The 26177-nt window shown below is 38.0% G+C and overlaps 1 protein-coding gene across 50 annotated transcripts in view; it reads left to right on the forward strand.

The window, feature by feature from the left end:
* Positions 1–26177, forward strand: part of TPX2 (TPX2 microtubule nucleation factor) — a 57862-nt gene that overhangs the window by 15598 nt on the left and 16087 nt on the right. For 36 of the 50 annotated variants that reach the window (XM_060397649.1, XM_060397650.1, XM_012189013.5 and 33 more), the window contains 9 exons: positions 3871–3990; positions 11571–11697; positions 16585–16713; positions 17722–17850; positions 19629–19750; positions 20743–20894; positions 22292–22463; positions 24566–24704; positions 25358–25574. In XM_060397649.1, the coding sequence (XP_060253632.1) occupies positions 3871–3990; positions 11571–11697; positions 16585–16713; positions 17722–17850; positions 19629–19750; positions 20743–20894; positions 22292–22463; positions 24566–24704; positions 25358–25574 (1307 nt within the window). The remainder of the gene's footprint in view (positions 1–3870; positions 3991–11570; positions 11698–16584; positions 16714–17721; positions 17851–19628; positions 19751–20742; positions 20895–22291; positions 22464–24565; positions 24705–25357; positions 25575–26177) is intronic. The other 14 variants (XM_060397681.1, XM_060397680.1, XM_060397676.1 and 11 more) reach the window with 1 other exon arrangement.

The raw sequence follows: 26177 nt of genomic DNA on the forward strand, positions 1-26177 counted from the left end.
GCCATTCTGTTGTTTTCCTCTATTTCTTTGCATTGATTGCTGAGGAAGGCTTTCTTATCTCTTCTTGCTATTCTTTGGAACTCTGCATTCAGATGCTTATATCTTTCTTTTTCTCCTTTGCTTTTCGCTTCTCTTGTTTTCACAGCTATTTGTAAGGCCGCCTCACTTCATGGGAAATAGATGGGGAAACAGTGGAAACAGTGTCAGACTTTATTTTTTTGGGCTCCAAAATCACTGCAGATGGTGACTGCAGCCATGAAAGTAAAAGACACTTACTCCTTGGAAGAAAAGTTATGACCAACCTAGACAGCATATTCAAAAGCAGAGACATTACTTTGCTGACTAAGGTCCGTCTAGTCAAGGGTATGGTTTTTCCTGTGGTCATGTATGGATGTGAGAATTGGACTGTAAAGAAAGCTGAGTGCCAAAGAATTGATGCTTTTGAACTGTGGTGTTGGAGAAGACTCTTGAGAGTCCCTTGGACTGCAAGGAGATCCAACCAGTCCATTCTGAAGGAGATCAGCCCTGGGATTTCTTTGGAAGGAATGATGCTGAAGCTGAAACTCCAATACTTTGGCCACCTCATGCGAAGAGTTGACTTGTTGGAAAAGACTGATGCTGGGAGGGATTGGGGGCAGGAGGAGAAGGAGATGACAGAGGATGAGATGGCTGAATGGCATCATTGACTCGATGGACGTGAGTCTGAGTGAACTCCAGGAGTTGGTGATGGACAGGGAGGCCTGGTGTGCTGCGATTCATGGGGTCACAAAGAGTCAGAAATGACTGAGTGACTGAACTGAACTGAACTGAACTGATGGTGTTAGGAAGTGTTCTAATTTCATTCTTTTACATGTAGCTGTCCAATTTTCCCAGCACCATTTATTGAAGAGGCTGTCTTTGCCCCATTGAATATTCTTGCCTCCTTTGTCAAAAATAAGGTATAAGGTACCCATAAATGCATGGGTTTATTTCTAGGCTTTCTATCTTGTTTCACTAGTCTGTGTTTCTTTTTGTACCATACTATCTTGATGACTATAGCTTTGTAGTATAATCTGAAGTAAGGAAGGTTGATTCCTCCAACTCCATTCTTCTTTCTCAAGACTGCTTTGGTTATTAAAATTCAGGCTTCTAGGATTTATGGAACTAGTCCAAAGTCACAGTGAAAGTGTTAGTCACTCCGTCTTGTCTGACTCTTTGGGACCCCATGAACTGTAGCCCCTTGGGATCCTCTGTTCATGGAATTCTCTAGGCAGAAATACTGGAGTGGATTGCCATTTTTAAATGGAGGGATTATGCTACTCAGAACCCAGTCTCCAAATAGAGATAGGATTCCCTGATACTGGGTCAGGTGATATGACACAAACTTTGACATCGACAAATAAGGATGTGAGGGGTTTTTTTAAATCTATTTTTTTATTGAAGGATAATTGCTTTACAGAAATTTGTTTTTTTCTGTCGAACTTCGCTGTGATTCAGTCATAGGTATACATATATCTTCTCCCTTTTGAACCTCCCTCCCATTTCCTTCCCCATCCTACCACTCTAGGTTGATACAGAGCCTCTGTTTGAGTTTCCTGAGCCATACAGCAAATTCCCTTTGGCTATCTATTTTACATATTGTAATGTAAGTTTCCATGTTACTCTTTCCATACATCTCACCCTCTCCTCCTCTTTCCCCATGTCCATAAGTCTGTTCTCTGTTTTTTTATTACTTTGGGATAGTATGTGAGACCAGTGATATGTCATGCTAGTTATTGCTGGGTCTTCTTCATTTTTTTCTTTCTCATTAAGAGAAATCAGTATGTGATGGGGGTAAAAATGAGTCCATTGCAGCTGTACTTCACACTTTTAGTGCAGTGTCCAAATGTGATAGCATATACCGTTCTCTTGGAAAAGGACTCTGATGAAATCCAGTGGGTCTGTTGGGTGTGTATAGGAGGAAGGGTGGATAAGAAAGCCTGCTGCCATACAGAAGGTCTTCTCCATGCCCTTGGTCCACGGAAACCCTGAGGAAATACCTGGGCTGTCTCTCTTTTTCCAAGGTTTTTTCTTGAAAACAGGAAAGGAAATATTAGTATAACAATACTTTTAAATATACTTTGAAAGAAAAAATGGATCCTACTGTTTTTTCAAAATCATCTTAGTTCTAATGTTCAATTCAGTTGCTCAGTTGTGTCTGACTCTTTGCGACCCCATGGACTGCAGCTCGCCAGGCCTCCCTGTCCATCGCCAACTCCCGGAGTTTACTCAAACTCATGTCCACTGAGTCAAGTGATGCCATCCAACCACCTCATCCTCTGTCGTCCCCTTCTCCTCCCGCCTTCAGTCTTTCCCAGCATCAGGGTCTTTTCAAATGAGTCAGTTCTTTGCATCAGGTAGCCAAAGTATTGGAGTTTCAGCTTTAGCATCAGTCCTTCCAATGAATATTCAGGACTGATTTCCTTTAAGATGGACTGGTTGGATCTCCGTGCAGTCCAAGGGATTCTCAAGAGTCTTCTCCAGTACCACAGTTCAAAAGCATCAGTTCTTTGGCACTCAGCTTTCTTTATAGTCCAACTCTAAAATCTATACATGAATACTGGAAAAACCATAGCTTTGTCTAGATGGACCTTTCTTGGCCAAGTAATGTCTCTGCTTTTTAATATGCTGTTTAGGTTGGTCATAACTTTTCTTCCAAGGAGCAAGCATCTTAATTTCATGGCTGCAGTCACCATCTGCAGTGATTTTGGACCCCAAGAAAATAAAGTCTGTCATTGTTTCCGCTGTTTCCCCACCTATTTGCCATGAAGCGATGAAACCAGATGCCATGATCTTAGTTTTCTGAATGTTGAGCTTTAAGCCAACTTTTTCACTCTCCTCTTTCACTTTCATCAAGAGGCTTTTTAGTTCTTCGCTTTCTGCCATAAGGATGGTGTCATCTGCATATCTGGGGTTATTGATATTTCTCCCAGCAGTCTTGATTCCAGCTTGTGCTTCATCCAGCCCAGTGTTTCTCATGATGCACTCTGTGTATAAGTTAAATAAGCAGGGTGACAATATATAGCCTTGATGTACTCCTTTCCCTCTTTGGAACCAGTCTGTTCCATGTCCAGTTCTAACTGTTGCTTCCTGACCTGCATATAGATTTCTCAGGAGGCAGGTCAGGTGGTCTGGTATTCCTAGCTCTTTCCGAATTTTCCAGAGTTTGTTGTGGTCCACACAAGTTCTAATGTATTCCTTTATAATTTTCTTCCAGATAATCACATCTTTTTACACAGTTGCAGTCAGAGTATACATTCACAGTGGGACTCAGCACATTCCTAAAACTTGTATCAGTAGGCTGTTGATAGAATACACTTTTCACTGCTTGTACTGGCTTTGGTCATGGCAAAACCTAAGATCTAATTCCGTGAGAGAACCTAGCTCTATTCCATCCTCTTGCACCCCACACTGTCTTAATTGAGGAAGAACCTCAACTCAGTTAGACTACAAGATGTCCCTTGTAAGCCTTACCAATCTCACTGATTACAGTTTTCTTTCAAAGGAACATGATGTATTTAGGTAGTAGATAAGGCCAGTTTATGATTATATGGTCCTAAATTTGTATCAAGCAAAGATAAAGAGCTATTCACAATGCAGAGTCTGCACTTCTCCTTTTCTGTAATACTTTGTTCAGTGTTACCAGTGTTTTAGTGTTAGTTTTTGCAGTTGCTGTCTCTGTTATATAACCTGTACTTATTTTTTTTTTAATCACTGAAGCTTTGCTGGTACTTGCCAAATGAGTTCAAAGTGTACCAGTAGGAGGCTTCAGGCCTCATTTTAAGTGTATGATACTCTTTTGTTTGCTTCCTTGCTGGTTGTTTAGATGATCATGATTTTACCTTTTCACAGATGAGAAGGCTAATTTGGAGAATAAGTTTCCTGGGAAGGATGGTACAGGAGGGCTTTTTCAGGGCAAAACACCTCTGAGGAAGGCTAATCTTCATCAAGATGTCACACCCTTGAGGCCAGGTAAGAAAGAACATCTTAGAAAAAACCTCCTTGGCAGAATGGTGGAGCAGTATATTAGGAACCTGAGGGACCTGGGGAAATTACCTAAATGATGTATCCCTTTGTTTTTAATTGGTGAAATGGGCTAATTCATTTATTCATTTCATGGTGATTTGAAAACTAATGATGTGCTATGTTCTTTTCAGTTTTCAAACTTTGAGAAATTAAGCTAACATAGAATTTTATTGCCAGATATATAACTATTTTCTTTTTTGGCTAGATTTAATGTAACGTAACGCGAGTCTGGCTGGGAAACAAAGCAGCAGGAGAGAAGAATGTACTGCTTGATAATTATGCAAGAATTCTTTGAGTCTTGTATCTGATTTTAAAAGATGATTGACATTTAACTAATAGTTACTAAATATACAAAATACTGTCTGTTTGATTAGAACAAAAAGTATTCTTTTAAGAGGTCATAAATCCTCAAAAATGATTGTTTTGAAACAGTAGCTATATTTAGATGTAATTCACATGTCATACAGTTCACCTGCTTAAAGTGTACCTTTCAGTCTTTTTTTCATATGCTCATGGAATAGTTGTGCAATCACCATAATCAATTTAGAACATTTGAGAATTAATCTTATGGGTTAATCTGAAACTCGCCCCAATTGCAGCACTAACTAGAGGGCCATATTAGAAAGTCGCTGTATTTTCAGTGAACTTGTTTAGTTCAGGGTCTCAGTTGCTAGGCTGACTTTCAAACACAGGTGATATCTTACTGAATTTGGGGTCTGGACAAGTATCCATCTTTCTTGCGTAAGAGGTTATAACCATGTATACATATTTCACTTGAGGTGCTAAGAAGTGTGGAAGATTTTTCTGTTGCTTTGATGGTCTTTGTGCTCTTCTTGAATTGAAAGAGGATGTGATGGTACCTAGTTTGTCTGGATCACTTTCAGTTTAAAATTATTTGTCAGCAGTGAGCCCCAGAGTAGGACACCTCTGCTTGGCCCATCATGTATCAAAAACCACATACACTGCTTCCACTCAGCATACCCCTCAGCCACAGGGTTTTTGTTCTTTCCTAGTACACATTCTCACCTGTCTCATTAGTGCTATTCTACCCTTAGTCTAACTGAAAAATTCTTATTCATCATTCAGTTTCCAACTTAAATATCGTTTTTTCTCTAATTGATTCCCCTTATTTGTGTTCACAGAGCACTTTTCAGAGCGCTGGTTTTTTGGGGTTTTTTTTGGCCTCACAGCATGTGGGATCTTAGTTCTCCAACCAGGGATCACAGCCACTCCCCCTTGCAGTGGGAGCATGGTCTTCACTATTGGACTATCAGGAAAGTCCCCAGACCTCTATTTTAATTTCAGCTTTTATTGTGTTGCTAGTACAAATAATTATGATAAATTTTTCCATATTGATCTTTTATCCTACAACCTTCTAAAGTCACTTACTAGCTTTAGTACCTTTTTTGTGGATTTCATCAGGTTTCTACCTTAGTGATTATGTCATCTGCAAATAAGCCTTTTGTTTTTCTTGCACATTGCAGTGCCTAGAGCCTTTAATGTGACGTTGAATAGGAGAGGAGAAGTAGACATGCTTGTTTTATTCCTGATTTTAGGGGAAAGCATGCAGGCTTTCACCATTAAGTATAATGTTAACTATAGTCCTTTTTTTTTTTTTTTTTTGAAGGCCTCATTTCTTATTTTGATTTCAATCCTGATGTAGTTTTTTCATAGATGTCCTTTATCAGGCTGAGGAATTTCTCTTCTATTCCTATTTTGCTGATAATGTTTATAGTAATATATGCTAAATTTTCTTAGATGCTTTGTCTGCATATATTAGGATGTTTATATGATTTTTTTCCCTTTCTAAAATTTTTAGTTTTTAAATTGCTTAATTACGCTGCTTTTCCAATTTTAAGCCAATCTTTCTTTTCTGGAATGAACCCCAATTGGTCAGGATGGTATTTTTCTTTATACATATATTTTAGGTTTAGTTTGTTACATTATTTTGTTTAAAATTTTCTTCATCTGTGTTCATGGGGAATAGTCTGTAGTTTTCCTTTCTTGTGATGCATTTGTTTGATTTTGATAGAGTAAATGTTGGCCTTACTATATAAATATTCCCTTTTCATATCTCTGGAAGAATTTGTGTAAAGTTAATATTATAGAATTTACCATTGAAGCTATCTGGCTCTGCAGTTTTCTTTGCAGAGAGGTTTTTAACTAAAAATTCAATTTATTTAGCAGATATAGATTATCTGTTTCTTCTTGAATGAGCGTTGGTAGTTTGTCTTTCAAGTGATTTATCAATGTCATCTAAATTGTTTAATTTATAGGCAAAAAGTTGTCATAATGTTTCCTTATTATCCTTTTGATACTTATAAATTCTGTAGTGATATCGCCTCTCTCATTCCCGATATTAGCAATTTATGTCATCTCTCTCTGTTTTTCTAATCAGTGTGGCTAAAGATTTAGCACTGTTATTAATCTTCTCAAAGAACCAGCTTATCAGAGTTACCAACTCTCCAGTATTCTTGCCTGGAGAATCCCAATGGACAGAGGAGCCTGAGGAGCCTACAGTCCACAGGGTCCCAAAGAGTTGGACACGACTGAAATGACTTAGCACATACACATGTGTGTGGCTATTATAGTCTTGCTGATTTTTCTGTCAACTTGTTCCATCAGTTAGGGAGAGGTTTTGAAATTTCAGACTATGATTGTGGATTGTTTATTTCTCCTTAAGTATCTGGTATGAATACAGATGGTATTGATTATGGTGTATGATACTTTTTTGTTGAGAATTTTTGCATCTGTGTTCATCAGTGACATTGACCTTTCTCTGTAATATCTTTGTCTGGTTTTGATAACAGGGTGATGCTGGCCTCATGGAATGAGTTTGGAAGAGTTCCTTTCTCTGCAGTTTTTTGAAATAGCTTGAGAAGGATAGGTGTTAACTCTTCTACATGTTTGGTAGAATTTACCTGTGAAGTCATCTGTTTCTGGACTTTTGTTTGTTGGGAGTTTTTTAAAATTAATGATTCAAATTCATTACTAGTAATTGGTTTCTTAATCTTTTCTATTACTTCCTGATTCAGTCTTAGGAGATTGTACATTTCTAGGAATTTTTCCATTTCTTCTAGGTTGTCCATTTTATTGGCATATAGATGTTTGTAATAATCTCCTGTGATCTTTTGTATTTCTGTGGTGGTGCTGGCAGCTTCTCCTTTTTCATTTCTGACTTTATTGATTTGGCCTTTCTCTCTTTTTAATGAGTCTAGCTAAAATGTTTATCAATTTTATCTTTTCAAAGGACCAGCCCTTAGTTTCATTGGTCTTTTCTATTTTTCTTTTAGTCATATTCCATTTATTTCCATTTATTTACTTCTTTCTGTTCTGATCTTTATGATTTTTTTTTTTCATTCTACTAATTGGGTTTTGTTTGTTCTTTCTCTGGTTGATTTAGGTGTAAGTTTAGGTTGATTGTTTGAGATTTTCCTTGTTCCCTAAGGTAAGCTTGTATTGCTGTAAACTTCTGTCTTAGAACCACTTTTGCTACATCCCATAGGTTTTGGACTGTTGTGTTTTTTCATTTGTCTCCAGGTATTTTTTTGATTTCTTTGATTTCTTCAGCGATCCGTTGGTTGTTTAGTAGCATATCGGTTAACCTCCATGTGTTTTTGTGTTTTTGCAGTTTCTTTCTTGTGGTTGGCTGCTAGTGTCATAGCGTTGTGGTTAGAAAAGATGCTTAATATGGTTTCAGTTTTCTAAAATTTACAGAAGTTTGTATTGTGGCGTAGAATGTGATCTGTCCCGGAGAGTGTTCCCTGTGCAGTTGAAAATATGTATTTTGCTGCTTTTGGATGAAATGTTCTCTCTATATATATCTGGTCTACTGTGTCCTTTAAGGCCAGTGTTTCCTTACTGAGTTTTCTATCTGGAGAATCTGTCCATTGAGATAAGTGGGGTGTTAAAGTTCTCTGTTGTTGTGTTACTGTCAGTTTCTCCCTTTATGATTGTTAATATTTGTTTTGTATGTTTAGGTGGTCCTGTGTTGGGTGCATATATATATTTACAATTGCTATATCTTCTTTGTGAATCGGTTCCTTGATCATATATAATATCCTTTGTCTTTGTAACAGTCTTTGTTTTGAAGTCCATTTTGTCTGATATAATTATTGCTGCCCCTCCTTTCCTTTGATTTGTATTTGCATAGAATGCCTTTTACCATCCTCTCACTTCTCTTTGTGTGTGTCTTTAGATCTGAAGTCAGTCTCTTGTAGGCAGCATATATATGGGTCTTGTTTTGTATCCATTTAGCTACTTGGTGTCTTTTGATTGAAGCATTTAATCCATTTGCATTTAGACTAATTACTGATATATATCTACTTATTGCCATTTTAATTGTTTGGGTGTTGTTTTTATATATCTGTTTTTGTTCCTTTGTTCTCTTCCCTTATGGTCTGATGGCTATCTGTAGTGTCATATTTGTATTCCTTTCTCTTTTTTATGTGTCTGTATATCTATTATAGATTTTTTTTGGTTTGTGATTACCATGAGGTTTATATATATGTATCTATATCTCCATGATTATTTTATGTTGCTGATCTCATAATTTCAAGTGAATCTTAACAGCCCTGAATTTGTACTCTCCTCCGCTTATGATTACTGTCTTTAATGTATGCTTACTGAAAAGTCAGTGGATAGCCTATGGGCAGGCTTCCCTGGTAGCTCAGCTAGTAAAGAATCCACACGTTCTCTCTATATATATCTGGTCTACTGTGTCCTTTAAGGCCAGTGTTTCCTTACTGAGTAAGGAGTCTCTCAATGCAGGAGACCCTGCTTTGATTCCTGGGTTGGGAACATCTCCTGGAGAAGGGGTAGGCCACCCACTCCAGTATTCTTGGGTTTCTCTGGTGGCTCAGATGGTAAAGAATCCTCCTGCAATGCAGGAGACCTGGGTTCAATCCCTGGGTTAAGAAGATCCCCTGGAAAAGGGAATGGTTACCGTCTCTAGTATTCTTGCCTAGAGAATTCCGTGGACAGAGAAACCTGGCGGGCTACAGTCCATGGGGTTGCAAAGAGCTGGACAAACTGAGCTACTCACACTTTCACTTTCATGATTATTATAAATGCATTTTTTACAGGCAGTATATAGTTCAGTTCAGTTCAGTTCAGATGCTCAGTCGTTTCCGACTCTTTGCGACCCCATGAATCGCAGCACGCCAGGACTCCCTGTCCATCACCAACTCCCGGAGTTCACTCAGACTCGCATCCATTGAATCAGTGATGCCATCCAGCCATCTCGTCCTCTGTCGTCCCCTTTTCCTCCTGCCCCCAATCCCTCCCAGCATCAGAGTCTTTTCCAATGAGTCACCTCTTCGCATGAGGTGGCCAAAGTACTAGAGTTTCAGCCTTAGCAACATTCCTTCCAAAGAAATCCCAGGGCTGATCTCCTTCAGAATGTGGACTGGTTGGATCTCCTTGCAGTCCAAGGGACTCTCAAGAGTCTTCTCCAACACTACAGTTCAAAAGCATCAATTCTTCAGCGCTCAGCCTTCTTCACAGTCCAATTCTCACATCCATACATGACCACAGGAAAAACCATAGCGTTGACTAGATGGACCTTAGTCGGCAAAGTAATGTCTCTGCTTTTGAATATGCTATCTAGGTTGGTCATAACTTTTCCTCCAGGGAGTAAGCGTCTTTTAATTTCATGGTTGCAGTCACCATCTGCAGTGATTTTGGAGCTCAGAAAAATAAAGTCTGACACAGTTTCCACTGTTTCCCCATCTATTTCCCATGAAGTGATGGGACCGGAAGCCATGATCTTCGTTTTCTGAATGTTGAGCTTTAAGCCAACTTTTTCACTCTCCACTTTCACTTTCATCAAGAGGCTTTTAGTTCCTCTTCACTTTCTGCCATAAGGGTGGTGTCATATGCATATCTGAGGTTATATATATATAGTTAGGTCTTTTTTAAAATTTAATCATCTGTGTCTTTTAATTGGCTAAGATACTCTATTGAAGCTTTGACATGGCATACTATTTTTTTTTCCTATGTCTTTTTCTTCCCTCGAGAAAAAAAGTTCTTTAGGAAATGAGCTAAATAATTGTTCTCTGGAATAAATATTGTGTGAAATTGTTTTCTTGGCCTGACTTTTCTTCCCTGTCATCTGGTTGAAGTGTTCTTTAATCAAGGCTCAATTCATAAGCTGTACTATCAAATGCTATTTTTTCCATGAAGCCTTTACTTGATTGTTTCTTTCTCATTATTCTCAGCACTTTTTCTCTGCTTCTGTTTTATGATGTCCATAGTAACATCAGAATACTTTGATAAGATATCTCCTTCTCCAACACTACATACACAGTCCCTTTTCTTAGATGCTACATTTTAAAATTCTTATTGTTTTAAATTTAATTGGGGGTTGTATTTATAATGTCTGGTCATATGATTACTACAGAAATATTTACATTATTTTGTTTATGTAAATATTACTCAATGCCAGGTCAGTTACTGTGATGTAGCTACATTTCTTCTTGGTTCTTTCTTAGTGTTATTTGTCACAATCCCTTGACAACATAAAGATCATCTTGATATCAGGGTCAGGTAGATTCTTTAAACTTCATCAATTACTTAAAATTTTGTTACATTTGAGCTTGCTACATATTGAACAATGATCCTTGGAAGTTACACTGCTTTATTTGAGGGCGGCATTATTTTTCTTAGTTTCTTCTTAGTGTCTCGTTTCCTGGGTCTTATGTCCTCTTTCTTGTATTCTTTCGTTCGTACTTCATTAGCCAGGGATACGTCCCTGGGGAGCTTCCTAAGATAAGGTGCAGGAAGAGAACTTGGAGTTCTCATATGTTTGAAAATGTCATTGTTCCACCTTCGTTTATGATTGAAAGTTGGACTTAATATAGAATTGCAGTTTAAAATATTTTTTTCTTGATTTCTCTGAAGGCATTGTTCCATTATCTTTTTTTTTTTTTGTTCCATTATCTTTTATCTTCCTTTGTTGCTGATGAGGAATTTAGCTTACCTTGTTTTCCTTACTTAGGTGATTTCATTTTTTCACAGAAGCTTTCAGAATTTCTATCTTTTTGAAATGTCGTGAGAGCGACTTTCTTGGTGGTCTGATGGCTAAGACTGTGGTCTCAGTGCAGGATGCCCGGGTTTGATCTCTGGTCAGGGAACCAGATTCCACATGTTGCAACTAAGAGTTCATATGCCACAACTAAAGATCCCACATTCCATGACAAAGGTCAGCAATTCCACATGTTGCAACTAAGACTCAGTGCAGCCAGATAAATCAATAATAAAACAAAGTGTCATGAGGGGTTTGGGACACTTTTTTCTGAGGTGCCTTAGACCAGTAAATAGGCAGGGCCCTGGATATTTCATTTCTGCTTCAACTAAAGTAGCTTTTATAAATTGATCTGCATAAGATTTCACTGGAGCAAAAGTTTCCACTGCTTAGAAGGATACACACACATATTTCAATCTAGAATTCTATATTAAGTCATATGTATATATAGATATGTATTTCCTGGGGATTTGAGTATAGACTAGTTTTTGTTCTCTTGCAGTTGATAATACTTACAACATACAAGCAGAAAAAGAAAATTTGGTGGAAGAGTCCATTCCATCAAATGAATGTCCTTCTATGAAAGTCAAAGAAACCACATCAAGAAATAATCAAGCTCAGCCTCAGAGGTAAGAGGTGTTCAAAAGTGGTGGTTATATTAATAATGTTCAGAGAAGGGTTATGTGTCCCATAGTACATTAGACTTTTCATGTTACCTTATTTAATCTTCATAACATTAATGAGTTGTAGGTAATATACTTTATTTTATATAGATAAGAGGATAGAGGTGCTAAAGTTGCTTGTACAGGGCAGATTTATTTCAGAGACAGGATTCAAACTGTTTATAAGAAACAGTTTGAATTTTTCCAAAATGACTGTGCCATTTTACATTTCCATAAGCAGGATAGTATGAGAGTATCAGTTGCTCCATATCTTGGCCAACAATTGGTATTATCAGTCTTTTTACTGATACTTCATTGTGTTTATAATTTGCATTTTCTTGATGACTAATGATGTTGATCACATTTTCATGTGATTTCTAGCCATTCATATGTCTACATATATAATTGCTAAAGACCCTGATTGAGGGCAGGAGGGGACGACAGAGGATGAGATGGTTGGATGATATCACCGACTCAATGCACATGGGTTTGGGTGGACTCCGGGAGTTAGTGATGGACAGAGAGGCCTGGGTGTTGCGGTTCATGGGGTCGCAAAGAGTCAGACACGACTGAGTGAGTGAACTGATAATTGCTTTTCAAATCTGCCTTCTTGGAGTCTCCCCTATGCTGAAGATCTTAGTGGTCAGCCAACCAAGTAGAGTTTATACTCAGACTTAAGTTTTCATCCTCTGTGTGGTTCTCTTCTGGAGTATTGCCTCTAAATTTCCAGCTGCTTTGCTTCAGACACCTCAAGCTAGTAAGACTTGAGTCATGAGCTGTTCTACTATCTGCACACTGGGTAATGCACTGAATCAAAAAAAAAATCCAGCAAACTCACCAGTCTTACCTAGTTCACTTGTCTTATAAGGATGGACACCTCAGCAGTTTCTGCTTTCTTCACTGGGCATGTTTGGTCTCCCCTAAATACACATAGTTAGCATATATAGTAACAGGAAATTTGTGCAGAGTTTTGGCTCAGATTTTGAGTGACACCTTTTTTGTAGCTCTTTTTCTTCTAGGACTTTCCTCCTAAGTTTCTAGCTCCTGTACTGGCCTGAATTCTATCTTCTGTTATCTAAAGCCAGTGATAGTAGAGTTTTCTGCTGCTGGAGCTGCCACATTTGGGGCATGCCCACAGGCAAAAAACTCATAACTCTTAACCTTTGTAGTTACTATTCATGGATAAATATTCCTGTTTTCTGCCTGCTTTGGTCACTTTCCAGTGCACTCAAATAGTCATATTTTTGTATATTGTGTACATTTTGTAATAATATGCAAGAAGATTTGCATGATAAATGTACATTACTCCATATTTTTGTTTTTATGAGTCCCTTTAGAGATTAATATGAAAATACTTGCAGATGAAAGATATGAAATTTGGGATTTACTTCAAAATCTAAGATGGGTAGATGAAAAGAAAGTTGACAATGTGATTGGCTATAAGTTGGTAATTTTTTTTTTATATAAGTTGATAAATTTTAAAGTTGAATGATGAGTACCTATTGGTTCTTTATGTTATTCTCCATTTTTAATATGTTTTAAATTCTCTGTGATAAAGATTTTTAAATTAGGTACTCTATGCACTCATAAAAATTTGAATATATACTAATAAATCTTAAGAGAGTGTTGAGAAAAATTAAACAACATCTAAATAAATGACAGGACATACTACATTCATGTTTTATTTATTCTGGCTATGCTGAGTCTTCTTTGCTGTGCAGGCTTTTCTCTGCTTGCAGCAAAAGTACAGGCTGCTCTAGTTGTGGTGCAGGCTTCTCTTGTTGCAGAGAATAAACCCTGGGCTCTAGGCACGTGGGCTTCGGTAGTTTGCAGCACGTGGACTCAATAGTTGTGGTTCCTGGGCTCTAGAGCGCAGGCTCAATTGTTGTGGCTCATGAGCCTATTGCCCTGCAGCATGTGGAATCTTTCCAAGTCAGGGATTGAATCCTTGTCTGCTGCATTGACAAGAGGATTCTTTACCACTGAGACACCAGAAAAGCCCCCTTGTTGATGCTTTGGGAGACTCAGTACTATAATTATCAAGTCTCCTTCAGTTCAGTTCAGTTCATTCACTCAGTCATGTCCGACTCTTTGCGACCCCATGAGTCGCAGCACACAGGCCTCCCTATCCATCACCAAACCCTGGAGTTCACTCAGACTCATGTCCATTGAGTCAGTGATGCCATCCAGCCATCTCATCCTCTGTCATCCCCTTCTCCTCCTGCCTCCAATCTCTCCTAGCATCAGAGTCTTTTCCAGTGAATCAAGTCTTCACATGAGGTGGCCAAAGTACTGGAGTTTCAGCTTTATTTAGCATCATTCCTTCCAAAGAAATCTCAGGGCTGATCTCCTTCAGAATGGACCGGTTGGATCTCCTTACAGTCCAAGAGACTCTCAAGAGTCTTCTCCAACACCACAGTTCAAAAGCATCATATATTGTCACCCTGCTTATTTAACTCATATGCAGAGTACCTGATGAGAAACGCTGGGCTGGAAGAAGCACAAGATGGAATCAAGATTGCTGGGAGAAATATCAATAACCTCAGATATGCAGATGACACCACCCTTATGGCAGAAAGTGAAGAGGAACTAAAAGCCTCTTGATGAAAGTGAAAGAGGAGAGTGAAAAAGTTGGCTTGAAGCTCGACATTCAGAAAATGAAGATCATGGCATCCGGTCCCATCACTTCATGGGAAATAGATGGGGAAACAGTGGAAACAGTGTCAGACTTTATTTTTCTGAGCTCCAAAATCACTGCAGTCATGAAATTAAAAGACGCTTACTCCTTGGAAGAAAAGTTATAACCAACCTCAATAGCATATTGAAAAGCAGAGACATTACTTTGCCAACAAATGTCCGTCTAGTCAAGGCTATGGTTTTTCCTGTGATCATGTATGGATGTGAGAGTTGGACTGTGAAGAAAGCTGAGCGCCAAAGAATTGATGCTTTTGAACTGTGGTGCTGGAGAAAACTCTTGAGAGTCCCTTACCCAACCTATAGATTCAATGCTATCTCTACAAAAGTCCGAAAGGTTTTCATTTTGGACATTGATAAGTTGATGTTAAAAGTTATACAGAAATGCAAAGGTCCAAGAGTAGTCAAAATACTTTTAAAGTATTTTGTAGATAGTAAGTCATATTATAAAGCTACAATAACTAATGCTTTATATTAATTTGGGTATTGCCCAATGATGAGACCAGTGGAATCATATAGAAGCTTACTCTGTCATATATGGACATATATGGACACAATATATACAAAAGTGGTACTGCATGCCTATGAGGAGAGGATGTTTTTATTTTTCCCTCTTAAGTAAACAATGACTGGACAATAGGTAGCCAAATAGAACAAAATGAGAGTTGTCACCTATCTCACTCCATACAAAACAGTCAGTACTAGGTGAATTGTAGATCTAAATGTGAAAACGCAGCTCAAGTAAGGAAATACAGGAGAATATCTTCATGACCTTGGAATAGGGACAGATTTCTTAAATAGAATCCACACAGAAAAGCATTGACATGTTTTTTGGGAAGAAGTGCTTTTTGAACTTACTGTCTAATCAAATGATACCATAAAGAGTGAGAAGCCACATCCCCCAAAAAAGGAGTGAGAAGCCAACCCCTAGATTGGCAGGAGATATTTGTAACACTTAAAACCTACAACGGGCTCATATTCACAGTATAAAAAGAATTCCTACTAATCAGAAAATGATTCACAGTGCAATAGAAAACAACCAAGAGACTTAACTAGTACTTAATGAAAGATGATAACCAAATGGCCAATAAACATGTGAAAAGGTGCTCAATCTCCCTGGGAAAAGCAAACTAAAACCACAGTGAGGCTCTATGATTAGTATATACCAATTTGTATGACTGAAATTAAGTCATCCGACAATACTAAGTGTTTAGGAGAATGTAGAGCATTACAGACTCTTATAAATTTGCCAGTGTAAGCATAAATTGGTAAAAGCACCTTGGAAAATAACTTTAGTTAATAAACCAATGTCCTGTGACTTAGCAATCTTACAACAACAATGTGTAGATCAGGACACATGCGAGAATCAACAGTTGATTGGATAAATAGTAGTATGTTCATGTAATGAATGTTATAGAGCATCGGAAATTCATGTATTAGAACTCCATGAATAAATGTGGTTGAATCTCACAAACATAATATTGAGACAGAAAGCAAGACAGAAAAAATGTATAAAGTTTTTGTTTTCTTTTCAAACCAACATACTATGTTTATGGAATGCATGTTTATTTGGTAAAAACGATCAAGCCAAAGTAGTCATTGCTGTAAAAGTCAAGGTAGCACCTGCTTCCAGTGTTTGTTTCTTGGTCTAGGTGGTGATTTCATGAGTCTTCACTTTGTAATCATTAATTAACTTGGATTTTGTGTACTTTTTGTTATGTGTTACATATTTTAAGAAAACTTGGGGGTCATGACTAAAAGAGGAGAAAATAAGCACTTCAGTAAATTTCCAGGAGATCTTCTAACTTCAAGTCTGACTGGTTAGCTGTGTAACAGGGTCAAGTCACCTCATCTTTTTTTTTTTTTTTTTTTACTTTTACTCATACCTTCAAAAGGAAGGAGTTGTACCAGTGCCTTTTTACAAAATTAAATCAACTTTATTGAGGTTTGATTTACAAATACCAGTGCACTTAAAGTACCAACATTTTATGGTGAATTTTCAAAAGCTATCAATAAGACATTAGAGTTTTAGAGTGGAAATAATACCATTTCTGTAGTTTGTACAAATAGCCTTTGTAGTTTGACATATTTTCACATTTCTGCAACATATCTAGTAGATGTATTCATTACAGATAAGTTTTGTCAATTCTTCTACCATAGAAGATCTCTCAGACTCTCTGCTAAGAAGAATTTGGAACAGAAAGAAAAGCAGCATGTAAAAATGAAAGCCAAGAGATGTGGTACTCCTGTAATCATCAATGAATTTCCACCCTCCAAAAAAATGAAAGTGTAAGTAGCCACGGCTTCTGTCAGTTGGCATAGATTTTACCCCTGTTTGCTTCTATGGTAATAGCAAGCAGAATACATGGTGCTTGTTCTTATTTTTGTCAGTTAGGAGTGCGTTTTGTTGAAGGTAATATGGTAGCCAATTTAATTAGAGAAGTTTAAAGAACAGTGATTTATTTGCTTCATAGAATTCTGAAAGTAGTTTGCTGCTAGCTTTGGTTCGATGACATTTCTGAAACTTAGTGGGTTTTTTTCCCCCCCAATACTTGCTGCTCAAGATGGCTGCTCTGTGTTTCTTAGCTTCTTCCTTGTGCTTGTTGCCTCATTATCACAAGATAGCTTCTCTATCTCTAGGTATCGTATCCATGTTCAAGAGAAGGGTCTGGCGAAGAAAGGGGTAGCATCCATAATAGGAAAGTAAAATATTTTCCAGTAATGCTTATGTTTATACAGTAGTTGACTAAACTGTCAATTAGATCCCCTCTAGTTGCAATAGAGATTGTTGAAGCAAGTACAGTACTTTTACCTTCATATGTTGGCTGCCCCAAACAAAATTAGAGTTCTGTTAATAAGTGAAAGTGAAGTCGCTCAGTTGTGTCTGACTCTTTGCGACCCCATGGACTGTAGCCTGCCAGGCTTCTCTGTCCATGGGATTTTCCAAGCAAGAATACTGGAGTGGGTTGCCATTTAAAGCAACATAAATTTTGGAACGGAAACTGTCTTGCATTTGTTCATTTGATAATGAGCTGTTGGAATCTCTTCCCACCTTCCTGAACCATCACCAGACACTCTTACCTGACTTCTGTTGGTGTTCTCAAAGTTTGCTTGTTGTAGCTATTGACTGGTATATGTAAACTGATGATAACTGTTGGAAGAACTTTGGCTATTGAAGTATGGCTGTTGTCCTAAAGAATGAGAAAACTTAAGCCATGTGTAGTAGATCTGGGGAGGAGATTGAGATGTGTGTATGCTGTAGGGAATTGAGATATTTTTTGTCCTTTTCAACTCAAGTTCTCACAATAAAAAGAAGTTAGAAGAAGAGGAAGAAGGCAATGCTTGTCAAGATATTTCTGAAAAGAATGAATCTTCCCCAGGAAAAGCCAAGGGTAGACATACTGCACCTTGTATCCCACCTGTAAGGTATGATACTTTCCTGAATTTCAGCTTTAGAGTCAGAGTAAAATTACAAATGTGTACAACTACAGTCTGTTTGAAGCACATGGAGCCTGGGAAACTCTAAAGGCTGTCACCATGGTAAGGTACATTGTTCATGTCCTAGTGGGTGCTTGAGTCTTATACATTGAAAAAAAATAAACTATTAAATGTAAAAGAAATATAAAAGAAAAAAGTTAGTAAAAGTTCTTGTTCAGTCGCTCAGTCGTGTCTGACTCTTTGCGACCCTGTGAACTGCAGCTGCCAGGCTTCCCTGTCCTTCACAGTCTCCTGGAGCTCGCCCAAACTCATGTCTGTTGAATCATTGATTCCATCCAGCCATTTCATCCTCTGTTGTGTCCTCCTCCTGCCTTCAGATGATACTGTTGGAAGAACCTTGGCTGTTGAAGTATGGCTGTTGTCCTAAAGAGTGAGAAAACTTAAGCCATGTGTAGTAGATCTGCCTTCTTTCCCAGTGTCAGGGTCTTTCCTCTGAGTCCTCTCTTCACATCACGTGGCCAGTTACCTAAATTGAACAGTATTTACTTTGTCAAGCTCCATTCTGGACTTCACTCAAGTAAAATACCAATTTTTACAGTCAGTATTTAAGCAGTCTTTGGATTCTGCTTTATTCACTCACTATGAAACTCTTATTTTCTGGACTGCTACAAAATCTTCACATTTATCCTTCTTTTTGGTTGATGGTTAACATTCTTTATATTAATTATTTCCTGTTAAAAATGCTGTTTCAAATTTTTCACTGTTATAAGGAATCAGTGAACATCTTTATAGAGAGATTCTTTTCTTTGAGTAGTCTCCTCAAGATAAGGAAAGAGAAATTACTTGGTCTATGAGTATGATCCTTTTTATGGCTATTTATATTGTCAGTTCTATTTCTGAAATAAATGTGTGAATTTTTAGTGCCATCAACTTTGAATATTTTTATTTCCTTGTAGTCTCACCTGTATTGAATTTTTTACTTTAAAATTGTTTCAAATTTAATGTTGATGGCATCAAATTATTTTAATTTTTGTTTGTTTGCTAACAGGATTGTATTACTGTTGCTGTAAACATCTTTTCCAGAGTTGTTTCCTTTTTGTTTATCTGTAAGTGGTCTTAGTGATGTTTCATTACTAAGAATAACTACTTTATTATTGTTTTTTCTCAAGAATGGCTACTTTAAATTGAACTTAGGCTATGTCAGTTATTTCAGAAACTGTCTGGTTTTTAATAGTCACAAGTATTCTGTGAAAACAAGTATTTGTATTACCCATTTACACTGGGGATCACTGAGGTTCATAGAGATTAAATAGTTTTCTCAAGATCACATAGGAAGGAAATGAAACAACAGGGTTATGATTTGAACTCTGGTTGGCTCTGCTCCTAAGTCTTTTCTCTTTATCATAGTATATATTTTATGTATGTTAACCTTTTGCTGTGTTTATTGAAAATAATACTACTGGTTTTTTAGTTTTTCTTGTGGCATGAAAGTTAATCATTATACAGTCAAATTTGTGGATATTTTGTAAAATTCTCTGTAGTCTGTTTTAACTTTTTTCAATATTTTATAATAAATTTTGCATCTTTTTTTTTCATAGTGTTATCTAAGTTACTATTGATTTCTTGGATAATACTTTTTGGTTTTGATGGTTATTTAATCCCAGGTTAAAAATCTAATCTATATAATGCCTTTAGATTTCTTTTTACCATTGAATCTCTTTCTCCTCTCCTCTCCTCTCTCATCTCCTTACTTATTTGCCCTTTAGGCAGAAGATTCTAAAAAGTACTGAGGAGCAAGAGTTGGAGAAGAGAGTGAAAATGCAGCAGGAAGTGGTAGAGATGCGGAAAAGGAATGAAGAATTCAAAAAGTTTGCTCTTGCAGGAGCAGGTCAGTTTGGTTCTGATTGAGTCTGATTTATGAGGTCGTGCTTCTCATAACCTTGGTAGTTTTTAAAAGTTTAGAAAGCAAAAATATCTTTCTTGGTCAGTAGTCAGCGTAAAAAGATGTGTTTATTTAGGAGCCTGGACATGGGTGCCATTCATATCCCAGTGATCATTCCCTAGAATGTTTTATGTACGTTGGTCCTTTCTTAGAGCATGTTGTTGTTCCTCTCCATCTCTTAGCTGTAGAAGTCACACCATCTTTTTTTTTTTTTTTTTGACACCCATCTTTTGAGGTCTTTTCCATGAGTCCTTACCTCGTTTTCCCAAGTAGAATTAATCTCTTCCTCTTTTTTCCTAATTCTTTTTCTTTGTATTAGAAAAAGAAGGAACTAGGATTAAGACAGAAGATAGAGCAGTTGGGCAGACCAATTTTTTTTTTTTTTTCTATTTATCCTAGGCAGAGGAGAAGAAAGTTGAGTGAATCCACTTGTAGCTGGGGAGGAAAGTATGACTGGGGGAGCTGAAAGGATCAGAGTTCTTTTTTGCTTTAGCATAATTATATTGGTGAAGTCAAAGCTGTAAAGCTCTGCTTACTGGGTTGAAAAGCGTCCTTGGAGCTATGGGGTCTCCCTTTTAGAGATGCTTAGTTAAGTGTGTTTCTAAAGTCATTTCATAGCTTTTCTTGTTGAAAGTATTCCAGTTTCTCTCTGTCTCCAGAGCTATGAACACACCTGGGAGATGGGATTCTTCTCCCCTGTGCTACCTTATTACAATTTGCATCTGACTGAAGGCCCTCAAACTCAATAGTACTAAATGAATAAGGCACGTATATTGGTGTCCTTGAGGACTGTTTCAAGTTGGGTTATATGCAGAGAGTAAATAAAGTTAGATCCATGGTAATAGAAATACCAAAAGGACTGAATAAAAAGGGACTTACTGTATATATGTTCTCTATTATTAGTGTTACCTGTATGTTTTACTGTACTTTTTACTCAGGACAACCTGTGAAGAAATCAGTGAGCCAGGTAACCAAATCAGTTGACTTCCACTTCCGCACAGATGAGCGGATCAAACAGCATCCTAAAAACCAGGAGGAGTATAAGGAAGTGAACTTTACATCGGAACTGCGAAAGCATCCTCCATCTCCTGTAAGTTGACTAAGTTAATATTCTTGTTAGTTATTCAGTGAAGATTCTGGTGTAGTATTTATGGTCGCTTTTTATAGTAATGTAATTGAGAGAAGCATGTGTTTTTCAGTTATGATATATCTAAATCCTCACTTTGCCCCCTGTTAGCTGTGTGATCTTGAATAAATCATTGTCTCTGGGCAGCATCTTATCAAATTGCTGTGAAAACTGACTTGAGAATGTACATAAAACACATAGAATTACATGTGGCAGATTGTAGGTACAGGCTTGTTATAGCTTGTGCTATTAAACATTTGTTTAAAAAAATCTTGTGTCTGCTAAGTTTTGTGCAAAATATAATGGGTTTATGGGGAAAGTCAAGTTGGGGCAGACCACTCAAATCCTATGTAGTTTTGTTACCAGAGTGCTAACAAAAGCAATAATAATCCTAAATAAAAAATCTAGCACTAAGAATTTCTACTTGGATTTGCAGTCACTATCATTTTTTTTTAAGTAGGTTAATCTCTTTCTTAAAAATTAATTAATTTTTGGTTGCACTGGGTCTTTATCATTGTGTGTGGGCTTTATCTAGTTACGGCGAGCAGGGGTTACTCTTCATTGTGGTGCATGAGCTGCTCATTGCAGTGGCTTCTCTTGTTGCAGAGCACAGTCTCTAGGCATACGGGCTTCAGTAGTACATGAGCTCAGTAGCTGGGGCTCTTGGGCCCTAGTGTGCACAGGTTTCAGTAGTTGTGGTTGCTCTGCAACGTGTGAAATCTTCCCAGACCAGGGATCAAACCCAGGTTCCCTGCATTGGCAGGAAGACTCTTATCCACTGTACCACCAGGGAAGTCCACCATCATTACTTGTTTAATTCAGTCCTTTGCAGACTTAAATCCTGGAGTTGTGCTTCTTCCTTTGAGATGTAGGTCTTTGAGTTTTACTTCCAGTCAGAAACTAATTTTATCAAAATTAATGACCCAAGGAGTAGGCTTCTTCATTAGTCAGTTTTGGGGTAGGATATGAGAAGAGAATTTGATTCAAGTAGCTGCCTGAGCTGATCCAGAAGCCCAGTTAAAATTTTTAAATGACTCGGGGTGGGATACCTGTACAGCTTTTTACGCCTTCTAATTCTAAGAAAACTTGCTCTTGATTGCTTCAAAACATGAACATACTTGGAAAAATCACCTTATATACAGAATAGATAATTTGTTAAGTGCTGGATGCTATCTCCCCCTTTTTAAAAGATGGAAGTATACAGATTATAACCCATGCTCAAGGACCAACAACTTAAGAAGAATAATCTTGGCTTTCCATGGATTCTTTTCTTTTTGATCCTCTGTGCTGAGTTTGAATCTTGAGGTGGATCTGAGCTCTTCCATAACATTTCATTTAGGGAATGAATTCTTTCTTTTCAGGCCCGAGTGACTAAGGGGTGCACCATTGTTATGCCTTTCAACCTATCACAAGGAAAGAAAAGAACATTTGATGAGACGGCTTCTACCTACGTTCCCCTTGCACAGCAGGTCGAAGCATTCCATAAACGAACCCCTACCAGATACCACCTGAGGAACAGGAAGGATGATATTAGTAAGTTTCTTTCTAGTATCATACCTGGCTGGAGCCTCCCCTAGAATTCCCTTTGCCTGCATCTTAGGTACAAATTTGTCTTTAGTTGAAACCTTGTTTTTGAACTAAAGCATGGCATATGTTGTATGCAGACAACAAATGTACCCATAGTTGAACATTTCTCAAACCACCTAGCTATCTGTCCACTCACACCCATCAACCACCTTGATCCTCCTGGTCAGTAATTGGCTGAGGGGAATTAAGGTAACATGAAATGTCATGACACATCAAGGTTATCTTTGCCTTGTGTCAAGGTGCACACTTATCTACAGAAAATGAAAGCTTTCTATTTAATGTTGTGTGCTTTTTGTTCATTGCTTCAATAAATGTTGACTGCTACAAAGCAGACACTCTGTGTGATGTAGGCAGTATCAGTCAGTCAGTCAGTTTAGTCGCTTAGTCGTGTCCGACTCTTTGCGACCCCATGAATCGCAGCACGCCAGGCCTCCCTGTCCATCACCAACTCCCAGAGTTCACTCAGACTCACGTCCATCAAGTCAGTGATGCCATCCAGCCATCTCATCCTCTGTCATCCCCTTCTTCCCCTGCCCCCAATCCCAGCATCAGAATCTTTTCCAATGAGTCAACTCTTCGCATGAGATAGGCAGTATAGAAGTGAGCAAAACAGACTTGGTGCTTTTCAACATCAAGTTTGTAATTCAGTGAGAGAGATAAATAGGTCATCACAGATCATTGTGAGTGCTGTGAATGTGTAGTGAAATGTAAGAATCAAAGGAAGTGCGAGACAGGGAGGGCAGATCTGTGTGCTCAGAAGTCCAGGCAGGGAAATACAGGAGAGAAAAGAGATACCCAATGGTATACCCTGTGCAGGTAGGAGAGGGGTACTTAGCACAGGTGGGGTGATTGTTCTTTGAAAGGGGAGCAGAAGAGAGCAACAAGTGCAAATGTTGGTTAGTTTGTAGATTTGGTGGTGAACAGATGAGAAGCTAATCTAACAGTGTCTATCTTTATAAAATACCTCCTAAAAGAAGTTTGAGGATTGGAGGTGTGGTGTAAACTAGTTGTCAACTGTGCAGGGTAGTATTCTAGATAAAGCAAAATCTGGTTGTTTGACTTTGAAGGTTTCTGAATTTTTCCTGCCTTTGCCTAGGCACTGTTTAGTGCTATTTTAGGTAGCCAGATGAGTTAGTTCCTTTAAGGACAGCATTTCCTAATGTAATCGTGTTCTAGTAGCCATTTGTCAAATTTTATATCACGAAAATAATCTTTTTTATTCTAATAGAAATGTAAGTATTAGCCATGACTTTCCAAATATATGTGACTCTTAGAGTCTGGTATTCTTCTCTTAGAATCTTGGACCTAGCAAATAGAAAGAAAAATTATTTTCTGCAATTTTTATTTAAAATTTTGGACTATTATAGCTCAATAATAGTTATATGTATACTTGAAGCCTGGCTTATTTCTAAAATAAGTAGATTTGTTTTTATCTCCAATTGTTAGGTGGTAAGGTGGTAAGAAAATTCATTCTGGGTAATTATGAAAATTGACAAGGTTGCTTCTGGCCAGGTAAATAGTATTTTCTGTGAATGATGATGGTGATCTTAATATTGATGCTTTGACATAGCTTTTTTTTTTTTTTTTTACTTTTTTCATTTGACTTTCTGTGGGAGATAGTCTTGATGTTTTGATATAGATGCTTTTAAGGAGTTCATAATACTGGAAATTGTTACTTGGTCTTTAAAAATGCCTTATTTTAAATCTTATTTGTCAATAACATGCAAAATAGTTGGCACTGTCAGTAGAAAGGCAGTGCAGGCCTCTGCAGTGATAAGAAATCCATCAGACACAAATGGATTTTAGATTCAGAAGATTATAGCAGAGTTTACCCACAGGCTACCTTTATCATCACCTCTCAATAGAGAGTGATAGGGGAGAAGGGACTGAACGTTTGTCAGACTGAGTGATGTGAGCTGAGCTGAGCTGAGCTGATTGTGAGGGGCCAGCCACTCTGTAACTTAGCATCTCTGGGCTGCCTAGCTGTGTCAGCACCTACAGGTAAACGGGGTCTTAGCTAGGTGAATGTCTGTGATCTTGGTTTACAGTGCCATTACCCTCCAAATCTGTGGTCAGAATATGCAGAGACCCACAGACTCCTGTGCTGCAAACCAAACATCGTACACGGCCTGTGACCTGCAAGAGTGCAGCGGATCTGGAGGCCGAGGAGCTTGAGAAGCAGCAACAGTAAGTTCCACTGGCAGTATTTGAGGAAGAGTTCCCAAAACCTGCCTGCTTGCGTTTCACTTCTGTAAGAGGGACAGTTACTATTTTTCTTGCCTTGGAAATTATGGTATTTGAGCTACAGTCTCCGCCTTGCCTCTGTGATGAAAGGATTGAAAGTGGGAGTAGGGAGCTTTCCTGGAGTGTAAACTGGTAAAAAAAATAATAATCAGAGGTTGGGGTGGGAGAATTTATGATTCCAATAAAGAGTGGCCTTTGAGGTTTAGGTAAATCTCACCCTTTTATGGCTACCCAAGGGATTGTTACAACTGTTACCAGTGGAGAGAACTGGGATTTAATGTGAGTTAAATCTGGGGGTTGTTCTCCTGTGGCCTTCTTTCTCCCTTCTTGTACTTCTTTTGGGAAGGGGGAGTTTCTTTTCTCAAAAGTACAAGAGAAACCCCAGTCTTTAGAGTGGTGGAGATGTTAGACTGTCTTGTTTTTTCTTTGCTCTCGAGGCAGGGATAATGGCTATAGAGAGTTGAATTTTTGTTGCACGTGATGGATAATCTTAATGATTACTTTTTTTCTTTTCTGGTTTTGGCCTACTTTGTTTAGTTTTCATTTTATTAAAAATATCTTTTTTTGTGGTTATCGCTTAACCTCTCGCCTTACAGATACAAATTCAAAGCACAGGAACTTGATCCCAGAATTCTTGAGGGTGGGCCCATCTTGCCTAAGAAACCGCCTGTGAAGCCACCTACTCAGCCTGTTGGCTTTGATTTAGAAATTGAGAAAAGGATCCAGGAGCGGGAGTCAAAGAAGAAATTGGAAGAGGAACACTATGAATTTCATTCCAGGCCCTGCCCTACTAAGATCTTGGAAGATGTTGTGGTAAGAGTGGGGAAGCCCTGTGAGCTGGTAGAAGTGTCATGCTCACAACCACATATCCACCCAGTCACACATGTTTGGATACTGTGATCAGGACATTGTATTAGGTGCTCTGGGTGAAAAAGAGACATGGCAGAGGTGGATTTTGCTCTTAGGAACCTTAAAGTCCAGTATGGGATCATAAAGTAGCCAGTGGCAGAGCTGGGATATGAATTTAGGTAATGTGGTTCAAAGGTCCATGCTCTTGTATTAAAATAGGAAGTACCTTTTAAAATGATGAAAGGTTCTTAGGAAAATGTGTGATTATTTTTTAAAAAGCTGTCTACATCCTACCTAAATATCACCAGTATTACCTGAACTCCATTTTTAGAAACACTGATGGAGGAAATTGGTTTGGCAGTTTGTTGTACTTTGGAAATGTGGTGGTGAAGTGGTAAGTGGGGACGGGTGACTAGAGTTCATGAGGAGTTAGTTAAATGAGATCATAGAGTAGTGTTGTACTGGGTAATGTGTTGTTGAGAGTTCTGGATAAACGGATCAGCACAACACTAGGTAAGAACCTACTGAACTGATATGGTATGCTGTAGGGTAGTCACTGCCAAATCA

This window comes from Ovis aries, chromosome 13 (assembly GCF_016772045.2).
Source record: "Ovis aries strain OAR_USU_Benz2616 breed Rambouillet chromosome 13, ARS-UI_Ramb_v3.0, whole genome shotgun sequence".
Taxonomy (NCBI): domain Eukaryota; kingdom Metazoa; phylum Chordata; class Mammalia; order Artiodactyla; family Bovidae; genus Ovis; species Ovis aries.